Source organism: Panicum virgatum, chromosome 5N (assembly GCF_016808335.1).
Source record: "Panicum virgatum strain AP13 chromosome 5N, P.virgatum_v5, whole genome shotgun sequence".
Lineage (NCBI taxonomy): Eukaryota > Viridiplantae > Streptophyta > Magnoliopsida > Poales > Poaceae > Panicum > Panicum virgatum.
Window position 1 is genome coordinate 58,491,224 of NC_053149.1, and position 19,544 is coordinate 58,510,767.

Genomic DNA, 19,544 nt, shown 5'->3' on the forward strand with positions numbered 1-19,544 from the left:
CGATGAATCGAGGCGGGGTGGCGAGCAGTGGCCGGTGCGACGAGCGACGGTGACTCTGCTCGACCTAGCTCCGCTCGAGCTCGAGGATGGGGATGGAAGGGAGGAGAAACGAGAAACGGCACTGCGACCGGATAAGCTCGCGCAGCGCGGTGTGCGAGGATCGTCGACGGCCGACGCGTGGAGCGGCGCCGACGAACACAGTCGCCGGTATGGCCGGCGAGCGTCACAGTGACGAGTACAGTGGAGATACTGTTTCTTCGTTTAAATGATTTTTGCCCGAGTTTGACTAGTTAAAACTCAAATTTTCATATAGAAACTTGAAATTTGGCCAAAATAAAAGTTGTAGAGGAGGAAAAGATCTACAACTTTCGTTTTGGGCGAAAATTGATTTGGAGCTCGGATCAAGGACAAAAACGAGATCGAACACAGCTAAGTAGATGTTTACTATGCAAACACGATTAGCGTTAACGACGAATTGAGTCCACGATTAGCGAGATAAATCGTGATTAGCGAGCACGATTAACACATGGGTGTTACAGCTGTGGAGGGTACGTCCTCCAGGCGTGGCGTGGCAGCGTCCCAAGGGTCCTGCAGGTCGGGGTCTTGATCTGGTCAAGGAATGGGCCGCGTTCGAGGGTCACGCCCATACCTGTCGAGGGTTCTGCAGCAGAGGAAGGTACACGGAGTTGGCAGCACAGTGGCGGCAACCGTGCCGGGCACGTCAGTACAGGGCATCGCAGGTTCCCATAGTGTTGCCACATGGCCGGGGATGGTGGAGCAGTGACTGGAGTTGGCGGACGGGACTCTGGTCACGGCTGCTGTGCGGCGTGGTGGCCTGACGCCATCTGACCCGGGTGCCGCGGCGGAGTCGTGGGCATTTAATGCCTCTGTACGGCGCGCGGGGAGCGGATGATAGTTTGTCCTTTCCGTCGAGGGGTGGTTTCGAGCGAGGCGGAGCCGATTTGCTTGCTCGAGGGTAGGTTCGCTACCCTCGAGCAAGGCGGAGACGCGGGGCGCTGTCGAGGGTCTCGGCGGGGAACCCTCGAGCGAGGCGGAGTTTGCCCCGCGAGTTCGAGGGGGCTCAAATGGATCGCACTGTGTTGTTGGGCCGTAGATTGGGTTTCTTTGAGTCCTTTCATTTCCTTCGGATTGGAGAGAGGTTGTAGGCCTTCGTGGGCCCGATTGCCTAATATGTATTTATGTTTTAAGGGTGATTTAGTCCTCTGGTTAGGGTGCTCCTAATCATAGTACCCGATAAGTGCCTAAAATCAAAGAGATACAAATAGCTTGTGGAGGCTAAAATTTGTCCTGACACGACAAAGATGTCAAAACAAGGTCGGTCTTAAACACAAATGCTCTCAAAAGAGTTTTTAGGAATGTTATGCAATTGAACCGGCCATGATTTTTGACTTTCCAATTCTCGACGTTCCAAGAAATCCAAAGCACCCATTTTTTTTTCCAACTTTCCGATTCTCGCCATATAGCTCCAACAAACTATCATCCACGCAGAAAAGGTTTCCCCGATAGGTGGTGGCTGCGATTAAGAAAAAGAGAAGGGCGCCAAAGATACGGGACTAGTATCTTTTAGTCTCACGCACTCATTGACATGGGTGTTTAAAATTTAATATCTAAGCATGATGATGTTGATGTACTAATAATGGGCAGTGAGCCGGTGACTCCCAATATTTATTCCCACAAATTGCGACGCATTATTAATACCAACCTATCAACATCTCGCATACGAATCGAGATCATAAGACTATAGTATACTCATATATACTGCTCCTCCATCCCTCTGTCTTTTTTCTGCATGATTTCATTATCTGTTAGTATTATGATATTTCTTTTCTTTCATGTCAAGACAAGACAAGACCCTTCTCCTAATTGGTCATTATCATTCCAGTTCCCTTCCTCCCCCTTCCACTCGTCCCCCCTCCTCCCTTCCGTCTGACCGTCTCGCAAGTCGCAACAGGCGAGGCGATAGAACTCGTCGTGGAAGCGAAATATAGCCAGCTCCGATCCCAACCCGACCCATCCCGCCCCCGTCCGGATTGCTTTGTACCAACGCAAGCGCCGCCCCCGCGCCCCCTCCACCCGGCGTGCCGTGACCGCGCCGCGCAAGGTAATAAATGCCTTCTCCTCCGACCCCGACCCCGGCCCCCGCTCTGCTGGCGCTTGTTGATTTCCGCGCTTGATCCTGCGCGGCCTAGGGATCGCTGAGTGGGCTCGCCGCGGCGTCGAGGTGGGTCGGGGTGGGGTTTGATCTCGGTCCTCGTTGCTTTTGCGGTGGTGGCGCCTTGTCGAGGGTGGGGTGGGAGGGGGGGCGCAGCTGTGGCCGCCACCGCCATGTGGCGTTCTGTTTCCGGCGTTGCTTCTTTTGATGCTGGTGGTGGGTTTCGGCCATCGATCGCGGTCCAGTGCCGCACGCAATGCGGAGGGGGTTGCGGTTCGCCGTTTTCCTCTTCCGCAGCGCCAGGATGTTGGGATGTGCGGTTCGGTTACCGCGCGCGTTCGACGGGGTCCTGCGGCCGTTGTTTCCTTTTGATCTATGTGACCCTTCTGGGAATCGATTCCATGCCCCGATTGGTCGCAATGTGCGGGAGGTTTTTCTTGTGCTGTTTTTCCTCGCTGGCCGGTTGGATTCTGCAGCGAAAAAGTTGTCCCCCTTGCCCCCTTTTTTCTTCCTCCGGTTATCTTTATTCGTCGTGTTCACGATTGCTCATGCGTGCTTGGGTACCCTTATGTGGTTAGGAGGCCAATAAGCTGCAGTTTTTGGGTCCTTGGAGCTCATTTCTTGTGGGAGGGGATCAGGGGAACACTGCATATTCTCTGGTATCTTCGTGTAAATTTTCCATCATTTTTTGTCTGAATGGTTGTTGATCATGTTCTTTGTACTGATTGTTTGTCAGGTGACACATGGCACTTGTTTGCTGATGTTCTTACTAGTTTTCAAATGGCTACAAATAGTTAGTATTTGATGGATTTTCCATTAGAATTCATGTTTCTTCGACTGATATGTTTGTAGAGATGGTAGTCTATCGTATGATTAGGTTCATAGCTGCAACTATCTATGCATTGGTGTTCGGATTCACACCTGGGCACTTTGTTCATGTTGAAGACCATCTTTGTGTTTATCTCTTGAACTGTGGCACTACCAATTTTGAAATCGATGAATCATTTTCCTTGGCAGTATCTTGTTGCTTTATTTGCACTTAAACTAGTTAGTCTGGTTTTAGTATTTGAGGCATGGTCATACTTGCTATTTTCTGCTAGAAACAGGAAAAGAATTGAGTATATCTGGCTTCATTATCAGATTTTAAAACATCTATATATTTATTTACTGATCTGTCAAGTTAGGTTGCCAGATCCTTATGGTTTCCCATATTTCACATTTAATTTGGGATCTGTATGGTTACCAATTACGCATTTAATCTTCCAATCCCTGTTTCATTGATGATTATCCGATGGTTCTGTAGCAATGGCCCATATCTTTGGGCATCTTCTGCATTCATGTGGGCTATTCGATGACTCGAATTAATTGTTAATATGCAGTGGTGGTCATTTATTATGTTTATGCACTATGGCTGGAAGTGTGCCTCATTATTTGGCTCGTCTCTTTCGTTAGGTTGTTGAGTGAGGATGGACCTGTCCACGACTTCAGTGCTGGCAGCCAAGGCCTACAAGTACAAAGCAGAGTCACTTGTTAAGGAGTACATTCTTGCAGATTCGTATGTTTCATACACTGCTGTACTAGGTGGGATCCTGATGTGCAAGATGGTATGAATTTCTCCCTCTTATCTGTTGACACTCGACATTCATGATTAGCCTACCTTTGAATTAATACACTCACATGGTTCTTGTTTTTAAATTTAAATGGTATCAGAAGATTATTCGTTTAGTACATCCTTGTTTGGGAAAAAATTGTTACAGTTAAACTGAGGACTGTGGAGGAGCTTAGAGAAAACAAAATTATAGATGGAAGTAAATTAAACTTTTGGTGTATCTGAGATTGGTTGAAAGTTGAAACTATTTGTGATTTTAACTACATGTGTATATGCCAATTGTGGTAAGTTCCCAAATTACTGCAACAGTTTGCTTGCATTTAACATTCAGTCTTATTATGAGTTGTTTAGATTCAGAAAAATTCATGGTAACTTAATCTCCATAAATGCAATTGAAGTCAATTACATTTTGCGCCAACATAAATCGACATGAATGATTAATTGCCCTACTTTTTGGCAGAATCAGAACTAGAACTTGCATTACGAGCTATTTTGTGAATAATATGTTTAATCACTGTTGTTCTATGTTTGCTAAAGTTTACTGTATTAGGCCAAATGTTGTTTTAGTCGTCTTGTTCTCTGTTTACTTAAGCTGATTATATCAGGACAAATGTCAGAATCCTTTTTGTTTGAATAATTTAGTTACTTTAGGATGCCCGAGAAAATTAGCATGGGTTGAATTGAATCACTAAAGGTTTCTGAAAAAGTGCTTGAAGTATTGATAACATGCGCGATGTGCCAGTTCTGCCTAGCCAATATTCAGTGTGGTGATCCAAAGCAAACTAGCAAGTGCAATATGAGTAGATAACAACATGCTGACAATAATTATAGTTTGTGTTACTTCCAACCTTAAATTATTGCATGGAACTTCTTGTGATTAATCTTTGTGTGTCAGAACTCTAGTTACTTTGTTTGAAATAAGTACTGCCCATATCTTGGCTAAGTTTTACGTTTCTTTCCCCACAGGCCTATGACATCACAAGCTTGATCAGCTCATTGTACTACAAGGGCTATGGTTCACTTACAAAAATCCAAAAGCTTGAGTGGAACAACAGGTGAAACTATTATGTGCAAAAGTTATTTCCAATTTCATCTTATTATTGTGAGCGCTTATATTCAACATTCAATTTCTACTTGTTTAGGGGCATGTCCACTGTCCATGCGGTTTTCATCACAGTCACGTCAGTGTACCTGGTATTCTTCTCCAACATATTTTCTGATCAGCTGGACGGACCAGTAACTTTTCGGAGTTCAAACCTATCCAATTTTACTCTGGGGGTAAAAGATGTTAATATTTCATTCATTCAAGAATAGTCTATGTTACCATACACAGTTTCTCTTTTTTTTTTCCCCTCAAATTGACTGAATTTTAAATTGTCCAGGTTTCTGTTGGGTATTTCATCACTGACCTTGCTATGATACTCTGGGCGTATCCTTCTCTTGGTGGAATGGAGTATGTAAGTTGCTATACCTGATTGCTGACATCTTTTTCTCTAGTATCTCCTTGCTTTATTTCTACTCCATGTATATATAAATTCATGCTGTTTTAACATGGTATTGTCTACTAAAGGCATCTTTGACTACTAATTTCTGCCACAATATGTTGGCAAAAACTACGAAAATATGGTAATGAAAGCATTTGTCATGGTAAACCTGTTACTTTCACTTGCTTAAGCCAGTGTATAAATGCTTGTCTAGCAATATTAGCAGTCAAAGTTAGCGCTATTGATTGCACCTTGTCCAAATGACATACATTTGTACAAATGGAATTTCAATATTCACTGGTTCCTTTGTTGTCTGTTGACTACTGGTTGACCATTGTCAGGTTCTTCATCATATGTTGTCGCTTATTTCTATAGTATATGCTATGTATTCTGGGGAAGGACAGTTATACACATACATGGTTCTCATCTCTGAAACAACCACACCCGGAATCAACCTACGATGGTATCTGTTGAAACGAATGCACGATGTTTTCTTTTATACTAGTTCAATGTATCTGACCTGTGACTGTTCTGTCATCAAGGTTTCTTGATACTGCTGGGTTGAAAAAATCCAAGGCCTATCTTGTCAATGGTGTTGCAATGTTTGTTGCTTGGCTGGTATGTTACTACAGTGTAATTGGATGTTACAAGTTACAAATACTGCATTACTTGCTGGTCATACAGTACTTACTATATTTTAATCTAATCCTATGAATGCATGAATGAGCTGGAGAATTGTATAGCACATTTTGTTACTCCCTCAGTTCCAAAATGTAGGTCGATTTAGCTTTCTAGGTTCATAACTTTTGCTATGCACCAAGACATAGCAAACACTATGAATTTAGAAAAGCCAAAACGACCTACATTTTGGAACGGAGGGAGTATTTTGTTAAGTATAATTCTCTGTAAGCTTTATATTGCAAGGGATAGAAGGTTCCTTTTTCGAAGTGCAGCCATCCTGGAATATCTTATGCCTCGATAGATATTTCCCAGCTCTCTAGGTCTATGGTAGGAGGGAGCGAAGGGAGATCACTAGACACCTAGACATTTCCCATCTCTTTGTGCTATAGGAGCGTTATAGTTTTTCAAGTGAAAATATGAATGCTAGGAATCAGTAGTTGTGTTTGGTCCATATTTTCCCCCTCTAATCAGTTAGACAGTCGTCCTTGTACTGGTTAGGAGCTTCCTATAATTTTCTTTAACTGTGGAGAAACAATTGCTTCATGCAGGTGGCACGGATAATTCTATTCGTCTACTTGTTTTACCACATCTACTTTCACTATGATCAGGTACTTCCACTACAAGGGTATACAGCAGTATCTCACTAATGACTTTGAAGCTATGCTTGGTTGATGATAATTAACTTGTATATTTACAGGTCAAGCAGATGCACACTTTTAGCTGCATTCTGATATTTGCTGTGCCCACAATACTGCTTTTCATGAACACAATGTGGTTTGCCAAGATCTTGAGAGGCCTCAAAAAGACGCTAGCCAAGAGACAGTGAAGAGAAGAATGGCAACGCAAGCTCACAACATCGACAGTCATCCCTTCGTACAGCCACTTTACCACTACATGCTCTTCCCAAGTAAAGCCGTCAACGCAGCTCGTAGCACATGCTAAAGCAATTGTACATGATTCAGAAATACTCTCAACACAGCCTGAGATTTTCCCTGGATGCTCTGCCTTGTACATATGCATGTCTGGTCATGACCGAGGATGGTTTTTCTGTGGATCAGATGCTTCTACGTCTTTAACAATTTAGGTAGTAGTCTTCATATAGACCTAGAAAGGTTGAAATTCCACGCTTCTGCTTACAGGTTTAATATGCGGTTCTTATCGTTCTGATTTCTGACTTGAGAATCGTAGCCGGTGCATTCTCTACCAGTACAAGCAAAGTTTGCTGGCAGTACCTCATATTCAGCAGTTCAGTTGTCAAGTTTGGTAATTCTCAATGTGTAGGTGATTTAAGCAGTCACAAGGAGGTTACTGAAAAGCATGAATGGTGGTCAGAATTTAGATTTGCTCGATCTGCTTATGCAGTGTAGGTTTTGAGTTGAACATTTTCTGATTTGATTAGTCCAGCTTGTATTCATTTGGTGGTGTGCATTGCTTGTACCTGGAAATGTTCGTGATGCGGGGGATTCTTGCAGGCGCTGGATAAGGCAAGGGGAAACGTCCTACTCTTTCCAGGGAAAGATCTGGACAGAAAGAAGCTTTACTACATGGCTCTGATCAGCACTTCTTAGTATGGTGGTCCACATTGTTTATTCTATGCAACGTGTAAGATGTACCCTACCATATGCATGACGCCCTGTTCATGAATCCTGAGCAACCGTGACAACTGAACTGAGTAGAAATAGAGAGGATTGCCAAGCAAGCTCTTGCTACGACAAGCTGCGGCTAAGCAGCCCTTGTAATGATATGAAGAGGTCCTTGTTTTCTGCACCGAAGATCTCATCCGCCTTTCTCAGGGTTTCCTGCAGCGCAGCAATATACGTGATAACGCGAACGTAAGCAACAATTCAGTATCTTATGTTCTGCGAAAATCATCTGGAAAACCGGAACTTGTTCCAACCTCTCGAGATTGCCTTTGGGCATTGAGCTCCTTGATATTGGCGAGAAAAGACGCAAATTGTTCGTAGGAGAGGCGATTCCTGCAATGGGAAACCAAGTTACACGACCTTCCGTGAAGAACTTGATTAGTTAAGCATAACAGGGCAATCATGGGGCATACCTTGCATGACGAAAGAACTGTTTGCCGTCTACTCTAGTAGTGCGTCCTGGAGCGGATTGTTGGGAGAGAGAAAAAAAATGTCAGGGAAAGAGTTGCATCAAGCCAGGACTAGTGAGAACTTAAACAAAGGGATCTGAATGCTGGATGCTTGTATTGCCTGATTAGCAGTTCAGCAGTACCTGAGATAGAATGCCCACGAGGGGGCGAGTTGGCCGGAGAGGACCTCTTGCTGGACGCCAGCCATGGCGACATCGCCATGTGGCCTCCCAATCGCGGCGAGGTGGCGCCGGACGTCAGTTTAGGTGACACCGCCGTGGAGTACCTTCTCGGTGAAGGGGCAGCGGTCCTCAGCTTCCGCGCAGAATCAGACGTGAGGCGCGGGGTCATGTGCGTGATGGTCAGCTTCTGCTCAAACGGCCTCGTCACTGTTGAGAGCAGGACACAGACAGACCGAGCAGGGACACACGAGCATCAGAAGCTACTGAAAGTTGTGGTCACTTTGATACTTGCAAAATTATGAAGCTGTGTCACTGACACTGATCGTACCTTCCTGATTTACGCTCTCTGCTTCAGTGGATCCGTCCGATCGAGAGGATGCAGGATGGCTATTCGCTGGTCCATCTTCAGAAACGACACGGATACGAAATCATTTCCCATGAACAGCATATCGAACGGAGTGCAAGAGACATTGTGCAAGCGAAAGAAAAAAAAAAGAATACCTTTCCAAGAATTCGCATTCGCCACAGATTGTTCGCAGGTTCTTATGTCTACAGTTTCCTGAATCTGTTTAGGGAACACGAAGCATGAGTACTTTCTAGTTTCTACTTTGAGGACATCAGCGGTGATCTTGATTTGCCTTACTGCTTAGCACGGACCAATGACAGGAATGCAGAGAGGGTGATGAACTCACTGGTGAATGTACGTCGCCCAGCGATTGCATCAGACGTCTCTTGAAGGTTTCCAGCTGCAAGTTCAGTTATAGCGGTAAGCTCAAGCGAGGGATGTGCCATTGTGCCGTTTGCGTGCAGGTGCTGTGATCTTGATCATCAGGTCACAAGCAAAATGCAGTCACCTTGGCGAGGTCCCTGGCCAGCTTCTTGGACGTCTGCGCGAGCGAGTCCCTCTCCATGGCCAGCTTGGCCTTCGCGGACGAAATCAACCGGCTCAGTAAGACAGGAAACCACACCAGAGGAAAGGGGGGAAAAACAAAGAAATTCAAAGCAGCAAGAAAGCGGCGAGGTGATCTGGTCTCACGTTGTCGTCGAGTGCGGCGCGGAGGCGCGCTTCGGCGTCCTGGAGCGCCAGCTCGAGCCTTGCGACCCTGTCGGCGAGCTCTGCGGCGACGCGGTCCCTGTCGGACAGACTCTGGCGGAGGCGCGCGGCCTCGAGCTCCAGGCGGGAGGCCCGGGCCGTCACAGCCACGGCCGTGATCTTGCGGGCCACCTCCAGCTGCTCGTACGGGTCCGGCGGCAGCAAGGCGGCGATGGCGTCCGGCAGCCCCGCCGCGGGCGCGGGCTCGGGCTCGCGCCCCGGCGCCTCCGCGGCGGTGGCGGTGGCCGCGGGCGTCGGGGTCTGCGTCATCGGTGGCGGAGGGCGTGGGAGTGGCGGTCGTGGTGACAGTGGCGAGATCCGAAGCGGGGCGCCGCGGTTTATCATCCGGGAGGGGGGAGCTCGGGGCGCGGACGGTGGCGCGAGGTGGGGACTATGGGTGGTGGCGCGACGAGTGGCGGGGTGGCTTTGCGTGCGTTTGAATACGCGCCCCCGCACGTACAGGAGTTTGGGCTCGTTTTTTGTTCTCCGTCTTCGGCTTCGGCCACCTTCTGTGGACGGGACGACGAGGCGATTGCTGGCCGGGGGGCTCCGATTTAACAAATCCCAGTGCTGGTGGAATGCTGTGCCGGTGCCTCCGGGCAAGCGCTTCGGACAAGGCGTCGCACGTGTTTGTTCTTCGCTGACCACTTGGCGCGCCATCACTATCAGTCATGGCTCGTGGTCGCCGGTGGCTTGGTGGCGGCAGATGGCGAGTGATCGAGAAGCCGTATTCGCTGGACGCTTTGGGTCAAGCAAAAAACGACGATGGCTATATTTCAAGGCCAAATAGCCTCACAGGTTTCGTGTGGCAACTTTGTCGTTGTAGTATAGTGGTGAGTATTCCCGCCTGTCACGCGGGCGACCCGGGTTCGATCCCCGGCAACGGCGACCGTTTTGTTGTTGTTTACTTTTACCTTTTTGCTTTTGTTTCCTTTCTCGGCCTTGTTGTTTGGGCTGGGGGCGCGCATGCGCATCCAAACAGATTTCGGCGTCGTCAGCCCGGTTCGACGTGGGCTCGAAGTCGGCCCAGCATGAGGTCGGTCCAACGGCTAGGCTACCTTCAGGCTCCACCGCCTCTGGCCCTCTCTGCGCTCCCGCACCGCACCGCTCCGCTCGAACCCTAAACCCCTCCCCTCCATCGGAATCTCGCCGCGGCACCATGGCGGCGGAGCCGCCGGAGCCGGCCTCCTCGCGGAATGCCCCGCCCGCGGCCTCCACTTCCTCCACCGCCGCCGCCGTCCCCGGCGCCGGCGGCCCCAATCCGTGCTGCGCAAAGGTAATCGGCCCTCTTTCCACCCCCTAATCCTCATGCCGCATCCTGTTTCGTTCTCGCGTCCCTTCGTTTTTCCTTGTGGTGATTCTTTTTCGGGGTCGTGTACGGCAGCTATGGAAGAAGTGCCAGAAGCTGGAGACGAGCCGGACGGCGCTGCGGGAGGCGGTGAAGCTCCTGCAGGCCGAGAACGAGAAGCTGCAGAAGGATAACTCGGAGCTCAGCAAAGGTACCTATTTGGCTACCACACGTCCTATAGCGTTTCCTGATTTCTCGTCCCAGTGTGTGCTTTCTTTGTTTTCTTTTTTCTGCATTACGAATTACGATCCTGGTTACAAATAGAAAAAAAGATCACCTAAAGTATGTAGAGGTAATTCACATGTTCGGACTGTAGGCATTATATTCCAGCAATTCTGAACCACCATTTTGTGTAGTGAAACTATTGATTGTTATATCTGTGCTGAAAGGCAAGTAGTTTTCTTTTTTCATTCCTAGGCTGCGTCCAAATGAAGTAAACTTTTTTCTTATAAAAAAACTACTGCTTTCAAGTATCTAATGCTCTAAATTCTAATTTTCGTAGCATGTTAGTAGCATGCTAGCAGGAATTTTAACAGAAGGTGCCCAGAGAAGATGAATCTTTCAAAGTATGTCTGATTTCTCTTTGATGCTTATTCATTAACATCATGTTTGGTTTATCTTCAATGCATCTTTTAGTCATTAGCATCAATCAGCCACCAGCTTTTCCCTTACCGTAGTGCACTTTAAAAGACTTGATTACTTGAATTGATGTCACCTGACCAAAGCATATGTAGTTCTTGTCTTGATGCACGGTTATGTGTAGCATGTACACATCTTGAAACCATTTTTTATGTGTTTTATGCTTTAATGCTTAGTATATCTGTTTTTCTTTTGTGACGAACAGTTTGCAAGGAGGAGCGCCTACGAGGTGATTCAGCTGAAGCAGCTAGGGCAACTGAGTCTGATGCCAGAGATCTACTAGAAAAGGAGATAATTGAATTAAAGACGCAGAACTCAAGTCTCCAGCAAACACAAAATATCTGCAAACATGATAATGAACTTTCACGTATCTCTGAACTGGAGGAAGAAAATAGAAAGCTCAAACAGATTTTTGGAGAAGAAAGGAAGAAGATTGCTTCTGAAAAGAAAAAAACCGAAGAAGAGAAGAGCAAGGATCTGGAAATGCAAAAGATATTGAAGTCAGAAACACAGAAGTCTGAAGAGTATAGAAGAGTTGCTGATACGGAAAGGAAAGTTGCCAATGATTGGAGAGCATCATGTGAAAGGTTGAGGAGTGAAGCAAATGAAGTCAGAGCCCAATTGGCTGCTCAGATTCAGAGAACAGAGGAGGCGCTTAAAAGGGCTGAAATGGAGAAGCAGAAGGTAACCAGAGAAAAGAAACTTGCTGATTCAGAGAAATCATTAGCTGAAAAGAACAAAGCACTAATTGAAGTTGAGAGGAAGAAAGTATCGGAAGAGAAGTTCCGTGCTGACAATTTGTTTGCAAAGTTAGAGGAGCAGAAGAAACTCAATGAACATTTGCGAACTAGCATTCAAGTTGAAACGAAGAATTCAATAGAAGGGAAAAAGCGAGCAGACCATCTGTTTCAGAAATTGGAAGAGGAGAGGAAACAGAGTGAATATTTACAAAGAAAGACAAATGAACTTTGTGCTGTTAGAGATGCAATTCCTTCTGGCAAGTATGGGCGTAAACATGTTGATAGAGCTTCTGAGAGTGCAAATGTAAAATTTCTCAAAGAGAAGCTTAAGCTGAAGAAAGAGCAATTAAAGCACATGAAGAATGTGTCAAAGCTAGATAAAGCAAAAAATGCTTTGACAAGAAGAGAGCTTCAGCGTTTAAAACAAGACTGGCTGCAACTGCTCGGCCGATTTAACATTCTCGATGACCACCTAGCTGGTGGTGTTGAAGGTATTCATGTCTTAACAGAGGTCTGTATCCTGCATGCTACTTATTATTGTCTCCGTCCATGTTTGCTAAGGTAATTTTGATAAAAATTGGAACATGCTTAATAATTTTTGGCAATAGACAATGATAGTTCTTATATAGAAGAAATGAATATTTCTTCATCCTAAGGTAATTTGGTGTGCAAGTTCGGACAATTAAATCAACTCTCATATGAGCTCCCGATGGTTACCTTGAGTACATGTTATGCTCGGGGTGATCTACAATATTAAAAAAACCATCTAATTCCAGAATGCCAGTTAGAGAGAAACTGTGAAAATCTTATTGCGTGAAACTATTTTTGATTGCAACCTATTTGGCTTCTTGTTCAGTAATTTTGTATATTAATGCTCAACTCCAAAAATGTTGTAGACAGGTATTTGTAGAAATTTTGTATATTAATGCCCAACAGTAAACATATATTAATGCTCAACTCCAAAATGTTAGCTGTGTAGATGCATGTATTTGTAGACAGGAGGATACAATCATCACCTTATTTTCGTTCAGTTACATGATAAAATTTTGTTGCAGTCATTTCATACTGATGGCATATTGTCTACTGTTTTCGGTACATCTGTTAAAAAGGCGGGAATCTTCTCATTTCCACACTATCACATGTGAGCATCACCATTTCTGGGAGTTTTTTTTTTCCTGATTACTACATGTGAAAAATAAAGCTAGAAAAATATGGAATCAAGAGAACGTCAAATTTTGTGAAATGGTGGGGATTATTCAATGTTGTGGCTGATTTATCAGGTGAATCATTCTTAATTAGAGCCTTAGGTCACGGATGACTTCACATGCCAAAGTTGTTCTTTTTTTTTTTGCCTTTATGTTATCTGCGAATGTAATGCTTTGTGCTCAAACTTATCAGTCATCATATGTTGATGTTTAATTTATACTGTTTTTCTCTCCAATCTATATAAGCTGATGTGGTTTCGGGCACTGTCTCATGCTTGCAGTTGAAGCAGCATCCGGAGATACATGGCTTTGAACAAAAGTTGCTTCCAAATGATTCAGTTCCTGCCCCGTATTTTGGGTTGCAGGCTGGGATGGTTCCATTCGGCTCTTCTATCCCAAGGGAATACACTTCGTATCAGTTACCCAGAGAAAGCTGCACACGACCAATCTCAGGTACTAGTTCTGAATTACGGCCTCCTCTTGGTAGCTCTCACAGAACAAAGTCAAAAAGTCACCACAGGTCTTCATGTCCCACATCCATATCTGATGAAAAGTTAATGGGCTCACAGGGTAAGGATAGACTATTTGTGTCCTCGTCAACAGATATCAGAAAAAACCAGAATTCTTCTGTTCCCGAGCGGTGTCCTAAAGATAGTAATGATAGAACATTGCCTCTAGAAGCATTGAAGTTGCCCTTGTCTGGTTGTACAGAAGTTACAGATAAAACACTTGGTGGTGGTAGGAAGAGAAAAAGGACCAAAAAGCCTCTAGAACCTGCTTGTCTCCCCTCTAAACATGATTTGCTGCATTTGAAATCGAAGGCCCATGCTGCCACTTCAACTGATGTTTTAGCATTTGAGGATGATCCTTCAGGTCTGCAGCAAGGAAATAACAATGTGCTGTGTGTGACTGAAGGTGATATGGAAAATCATAGGAGAAAATATCTTGCTGTCTCCGATAAAGCTCCTCCCTTCAGCTTACCTTCTAAAGTGTCTTCTCCTGGTGGCAATCCTGGTGAAGGAAATGGCTGTGCTGGTAGCAAGTTCGCTTCGTTGCTCTCCTTTGAGGAAATGATCAGGGAAAACTGCTTGAAGTTACTCGATTTTGATGATGATGCAGATGAGGAAAAGTACATAAAGGCAAAGGAGAGACCTCTTTCACCAAGCCTGCCCATTATTCAACCCCGCAGAACTAAAGTGCCTACATGTGCACAACCTGGTAGTTTGGGTGATAGAACTCTCAGTAATTGTCCTGCCTCTGTATCTGATTCCATGAGGTCCAAAGTATTGGAAGTTAAAGAGCCTGGGATTCAGAAATTGGCTCAGAATTGTATCCAGCTCGGTCCATCCTTAAATAGAATTGAATGTAGTGACTTTGTTGAACAGCTTTGTGCAAATGATAAATCCAATGCAGCTGCCAATGTTTCTTGTGGTGCTGGTTTGGTTGGTGTTCCAACAAACGCTTCTTTCGGCAGCCTTTTGCATGAGGATGTGGCTGGGAATTCTGTAGCATCATCTGCTATGATATTAGACAATACAAGCAGACTATTGTTATCAGGAAGTGGCTGTGGTGGTTCAGATTCCATTTTGCAATTGCAGCATTTGTCCAAGGAGGTGCCTAGCAAAAAGGGCTCACTTCATATTGGTGACAGATCATTGGGTCCTGGACTGCAAGCTAATGTTGGGGCAAGTGAGACTACAGTGACCAAGCAAGGCCATTTGGACTCAAATAGTATGCTTGGGCATTATTATGGATCCGAAAAAAATCAAATGCACATAGTTGGATTTACAAGAATGAAAAGAAGCACCATGGTCAACCTATTCAGATATTGGGAGATGCTGGGTTCTCAACCTCAAGAGCATTCTGTGGAATCTTTTATTGATGGTCCATTGCTTGAAAAAGTATCAGCTGACCCATTGCTATCTACAGAGTAAGTTTGTTTGCATGGTTTAGCTCGTCTTTTATAGGCACTGTTGCAGGTGCAAGCAAACATTGTTGCTATCATTTGCAATCTATTATTAGAACTAAATGCTCTGCTTTATTTCGCAGCGAGAAGGTTTCCCTCATATTTTCCCTTTTGTTGTGGGATATTAGATTCACAGAAGAAACTTTTGTGGATGGAAATTTTGCCTCATCAGCTTTTTCCCTAAGTGGTATATCATCTGAAACTCTTGTGTATGTTGATTGCTTGTTTTTTCTCTTTTAGCTCAGATTCTCCATTATTTGCTGGCTAAATTGTTAATTTCTTCTTTTTTTCTGTTTTGGCTTACATTATTCTTCTCTTGTTATTTTACTAAATTGTTTGATTATTTCTTGTTATATAGTTGTAGCCAGGGTTAACCATTTCGTTTTCCGGTCAAATCCCGGTGTTTAGCGGAAACGGAATTCCGTTCCGAAATTTCGGTAAATTTCGGCGAATTTCGTTGAATTTCGGTCGAAATTTGTTGAATTTTGAATTTGAAAACGAAATATACCGAAAAATACCGAAATTTCGGATCCCGGTAACTAGCGGAAACGGAAAATTTTCCGAAATTTCGGCGAAATTTCGCCGAAATTGTTAACCCTGGTTGTAGCATTCTATCAGTGGCCTGTTATCACGTAGATGTTATCAAGTTCAGATTTGCTTCATCGCACACACTGGAATTTGATTTTGTCTTTGGTTGCCTTTTACACAACAACCCAATGTGCTTTTGTGTACATCAATCATATTACAATTAGCTCGTCATATAAGCTATATTGAGGATATGCACCACAAAGTTATTATAATGATTTGTTGATTCGTTTCTTATTGGTATCATATGCTAGCAATGAGGTTATAATTTTCAATACATTTTCTTCCTTACAGTGAAGTCTCATTTGGAAACAAGGTGGACCATTCTGAGAGGGGATCAGCTGGATGTTCTTATCTCCTTAATTGAAGATTTTCTCCTGAAAAAAGAAGTGACAGTATGTGAAAAAACGGGACAGAAAGTTTTTGACGCAAGCAAGGATTATAAAACTGGTATACAGCTTTCAGTTAAACCTGCGAAAATAGATCAATTTATCGCCGCTTGCATTCTGTTAGCTTCAATATGTGTGGAAGTGGAGAGAGTGGATGTTGTTTTAGAAGTTTCATACAAAGCTCTTCAGATGGATAAAACTAATCTTTTGTGGACTCTGTTGGCTCTCCATGTCTTTGGTTCCATATGTGGTGATAAGTTTCTTTTTCCAAAGAGTTGCAACTTTCTCGCGACAGCTATACGGTTGGTTGTCCTGCTTCTTGAGAGCAAAGACACTTCTCTGTGCCTTGTGTCATCATATATCCGATCATATAAGTCAACAACATTACCGTCCTGTTCCCATTGCCTGTTTGATGTGGATACGGTTTCCATAGATGGTTTTATCTCTTCTCTATTGGATGAGCTGGATATATGTTCGCTGCTGTGGAATAACCATGCCTGCTCAAATGAAACTATAAGGCACAGTTCTCATTCAGGATCATATGAACTTGAGATCAACTGCGGTGAACTTTGCAGTATATCCAAGCAAGGAAAACTAGCTGAGGATAGTGATAACGGTCCTGCAGGGATCAACTTATGCTACTTCACTGAGCTAATTTCTTTGCTTGAGCTCTTTGGGATTTATATGGTATGTGCATCTTTGTGACCTTTACTAAATTTTTGTTCTCAATAGTTTTTCCGTCCCCAAGTACCGAAACATGCATACAATTTCGGCCCACAGGCAGCCAACTTTGATGTCATAGATTACTTTATCAGGCTGCTAGGTTATTGTTTTGTATTTTAACCAATTTGGAATTTGCATGTTGAACATTACCATCATCCATGCCTAGCCCTCAATTTCTTCTGATTTTTATGGTTAAATTTCACATTATCTGTTCCGGTATTGACTGATTATTTTCTCCACATTTTTAGAGCTGCGAATGGACATACAACAATGTTGTTGTCCGTCTTCTGGAAATTCTGGAATCGTGCATGTGCGATGAGTATTCAACTGCTCTGTTAGTACTTGTCAGCCAACTCGGAAGGTTTGCCCTGTTGCCCATATATTTCTTGTATCGAATTGTTCCATGCTATTGTTTTTGTTATGTGTGAACAGATATTCATAGAATTCTTAATGTGCATGTGCTTTATGTGGCATGCCGTTATAGTGGATGGCATTTAGGGTGAATATGCCATTAAATTGATAGATTGGTGGGCTATAAGAAATTGTATAGGGATAAATCACTGATGAAATACTGTAATGCAAAATCCTAAGTCCTAACAACTATTCAATCATGATCTTATACTGCACATGACTTTACATGATAACTATATTTGATAATTCTACCAGTCATCCACTGTACAGGTTCATGACTGTACAGTGTAGACGTGTAGTAGTAGGGCAAAGACAATATTCCATATATGTCGAATTGCAGTATTTTGGCATATCCTTTGATCTACATTTTCTCCCATGCCTCAAAATTTGGTTTATTAAATTTCCATTATTCAAGCTAAAACCAACATTTTGTAAAATGAATAGGTCTGTCATAACTGTAGATTTTTGTCTTTTGGGGTCTTGGAGGTGGTGATCAATGAAGCACACATACATACATGGGCACACAGTTGTGATTTCAGGCTATACTTTTTTATGTATTTTCGTGCAAGTTCCAAGTATATCTTTTGTTCTGACTTGTATTTGTCTGTTCCTAATATGTACGATCTACTTGATTCACACTTTTAACATTTTGATAATATTGTATTTCCCAATTTGCAGGTCCTTTATTGATGATGTTGGTTATGAGCATAGTAGAGTTAGTGAGCTGAGGGACAAGTTATCATCATTTTTAGCAGGGACAAGTTTTACAAAATCAAGCAGTTTAAGTGTTCAGTTTTCTGCCATTGGTGCACTGCTCAGCGTCCTTCCACTGTCATTTGACAAAACTGTTGCCACTCAAAGTAGGCATTTATTAGGTCCCTTTGTTGTGCAAGCGAGACAGATTTCTGAATGGTTTGTTCAGTTAAGCAACGAGCATCAATCTTTAGCTCGTTCCTTTTTTAGCTGAAAGTTTATATATTGCTGTAGCATGGCTGGGCGTTTCATGGACCAGTGAAGAATGCCTTGTGCAATTTTGATATGATCCGCACAGGTGTATTCGTGGTCCCATAACATCATTTTGGATTACTCCCTTGCTTTGACAGATGCATAGAGGATGATGTTTGTGTCAACTTCGAACATGCCGAAGTATTTTGCAGATCATGTTTTTTTCAACATCATGTTAATGTATCTGCAAGAGCAGCCAAGAAACCCAACAGCGAAGCATTCAGAGAAAGGACATGCAAATGCTGGGTTTGGACCGAGAAATGTGTTTTCAACAGAAGTCAAGACAGGATTGCAGATTTTTTGCACTGTTGGATGTCAGACTTAATGAGTACATCAGAGATCATTGAATCAAGGATTTCGGATTTGAAGAGATGGTCCAATTAATGCATGTGGTCTCTTATATTGCCAAATGGCAATGATCCGTGTGATGTTTGGATCTGTAGGATCTGATGGATCCGAAGAGGCTGCGAGTCATGATCGGCAGATGGATGAGATTGTGGGTATGTTTAGCTGAGAAGATCTCTTTCAGGAAGTAAATTTTGATTCAGATAGCTTGGTCCCACCAGAATCAGTTATGACGTACTAATAGTTGTGTTCTGCTTTTTAGATAGCAGAGAGGGTAGGCAAGGTTTCCGTGTTGAGGTTTGAAGGAGGTGGTACGAATTTTTATGATCCCACCTTGTCCTGCACGCCCGTTTTTCCACCCTTGTTAGAGAATTAAGGTACTGTACGCACTCATCTATGAAAGCAAGTAATATCTGTGGCTTCACAATGGCAGAGTTGAAGTTCCAATTTTAGCCTCTCTCTCTTCTGTTGTTTAAATAGTTGTGCAAATTTTTTTCTCAACAAGTATGCCTATTTGGCTACACTTTTTTTGCAGGCTTGTTGCATTCTCAAGTTCTGGTTTTGATATAAGATCTTGCTGAAAGTCTCACAGAAATGAAGTTGTATGATCTAATGTAGTTCCAAAGTTGCTACTGGAATGGACCGGTACTGGTGAATCATCTTCAGTTGGATGCAACAAAGAACGAGCGATGGATGCTAATTTGAACAGGCCACAGGCGCGCAAGTCATGGCTGCAGTTCAGCTTCTTCTAGTCTAGTGGGAAAAAAAACTGGAAAGTCCATCCTGGGCAAGGTTAACCTAACCGGACCGGTTATTGGTCCGGTTCCTGTTCCGGCCGGTACCCAACTGGCCAAAATTCAAATTTTAAATTTGA

The 19,544-nt window shown here is 43.8% G+C and overlaps 3 protein-coding genes and 1 non-coding gene across 12 annotated transcripts; 3 read left to right on the top strand and 1 right to left on the bottom strand.

Moving 5' to 3' along the window:
• Window positions 1-1,915: 1,915 nt before the first annotated feature.
• LOC120673257 (TLC domain-containing protein 4-like) lies at window positions 1,916-7,361 on the top strand. Of its 3 annotated transcripts, none has more exons than XM_039954019.1 (9): window positions 1,916-2,122; window positions 3,626-3,777; window positions 4,749-4,837; window positions 4,925-5,060; window positions 5,165-5,239; window positions 5,608-5,729; window positions 5,809-5,884; window positions 6,496-6,555; window positions 6,645-7,092. In XM_039954019.1, the coding sequence occupies exons 2-9, from the start codon at window positions 3,640-3,642 to the stop codon at window positions 6,771-6,773; spliced, it is 825 nt and encodes a 274-aa protein (XP_039809953.1). In that variant the 5' UTR covers window positions 1,916-2,122; window positions 3,626-3,639; the 3' UTR covers window positions 6,774-7,092. The 3 variants fall into 3 exon arrangements, with proteins under 3 accessions (XP_039809953.1, XP_039809954.1, XP_039809955.1); XM_039954020.1 differs by lacking the exon at window positions 1,916-2,122 and adding an exon at window positions 2,219-2,242 and having other exon boundaries at window positions 6,645-7,361; XM_039954021.1 differs by lacking the exon at window positions 1,916-2,122 and adding an exon at window positions 2,635-2,832 and having other exon boundaries at window positions 6,645-7,361.
• Window positions 7,362-7,483: 122 nt separating this feature from the next.
• LOC120673256 (uncharacterized protein At4g15545-like) lies at window positions 7,484-9,841 on the bottom strand. Its single transcript, XM_039954018.1, has 9 exons — window positions 9,258-9,841; window positions 9,076-9,144; window positions 8,914-8,967; window positions 8,723-8,786; window positions 8,550-8,624; window positions 8,183-8,428; window positions 8,004-8,049; window positions 7,845-7,923; window positions 7,484-7,746 (listed from the first exon to the last, which is right to left on the bottom strand). The coding sequence occupies exons 1-9, from the start codon at window positions 9,657-9,659 to the stop codon at window positions 7,654-7,656; spliced, it is 1,128 nt and encodes a 375-aa protein (XP_039809952.1). The 5' UTR covers window positions 9,660-9,841; the 3' UTR covers window positions 7,484-7,653.
• Window positions 9,842-10,130: 289 nt separating this feature from the next.
• TRNAD-GUC lies at window positions 10,131-10,202 on the top strand. Its single transcript has one exon. It is a non-coding gene; the product is annotated as a tRNA-Asp (tRNA).
• A 194-nt stretch (window positions 10,203-10,396) lies between these two features.
• On the top strand, window positions 10,397-19,451 carry LOC120672167. 7 transcript variants are annotated; one of them, XR_005673977.1, is made up of 11 exons: window positions 10,397-10,590; window positions 10,699-10,813; window positions 11,507-12,532; window positions 13,151-13,182; window positions 13,528-15,176; window positions 15,296-15,399; window positions 16,092-16,873; window positions 17,158-17,270; window positions 17,999-18,825; window positions 18,933-19,047; window positions 19,206-19,451. XR_005673977.1 is itself a non-coding variant. In XM_039952458.1 (9 exons), exons 1-9 carry the CDS (start codon window positions 10,474-10,476, stop codon window positions 18,285-18,287), a joined length of 4,227 nt encoding a protein of 1,408 aa, XP_039808392.1. In that variant the 5' UTR covers window positions 10,397-10,473; the 3' UTR covers window positions 18,288-19,122. The 7 variants fall into 7 exon arrangements, 3 of the variants coding, with proteins under 3 accessions (XP_039808392.1, XP_039808393.1, XP_039808394.1); XR_005673978.1 differs by lacking the exon at window positions 13,151-13,182 and adding an exon at window positions 11,165-11,228 and having other exon boundaries at window positions 10,403-10,590; window positions 11,507-12,552; XR_005673976.1 differs by having other exon boundaries at window positions 17,999-19,047.
• The last annotated feature ends 93 nt before the right edge of the window (window positions 19,452-19,544 follow it).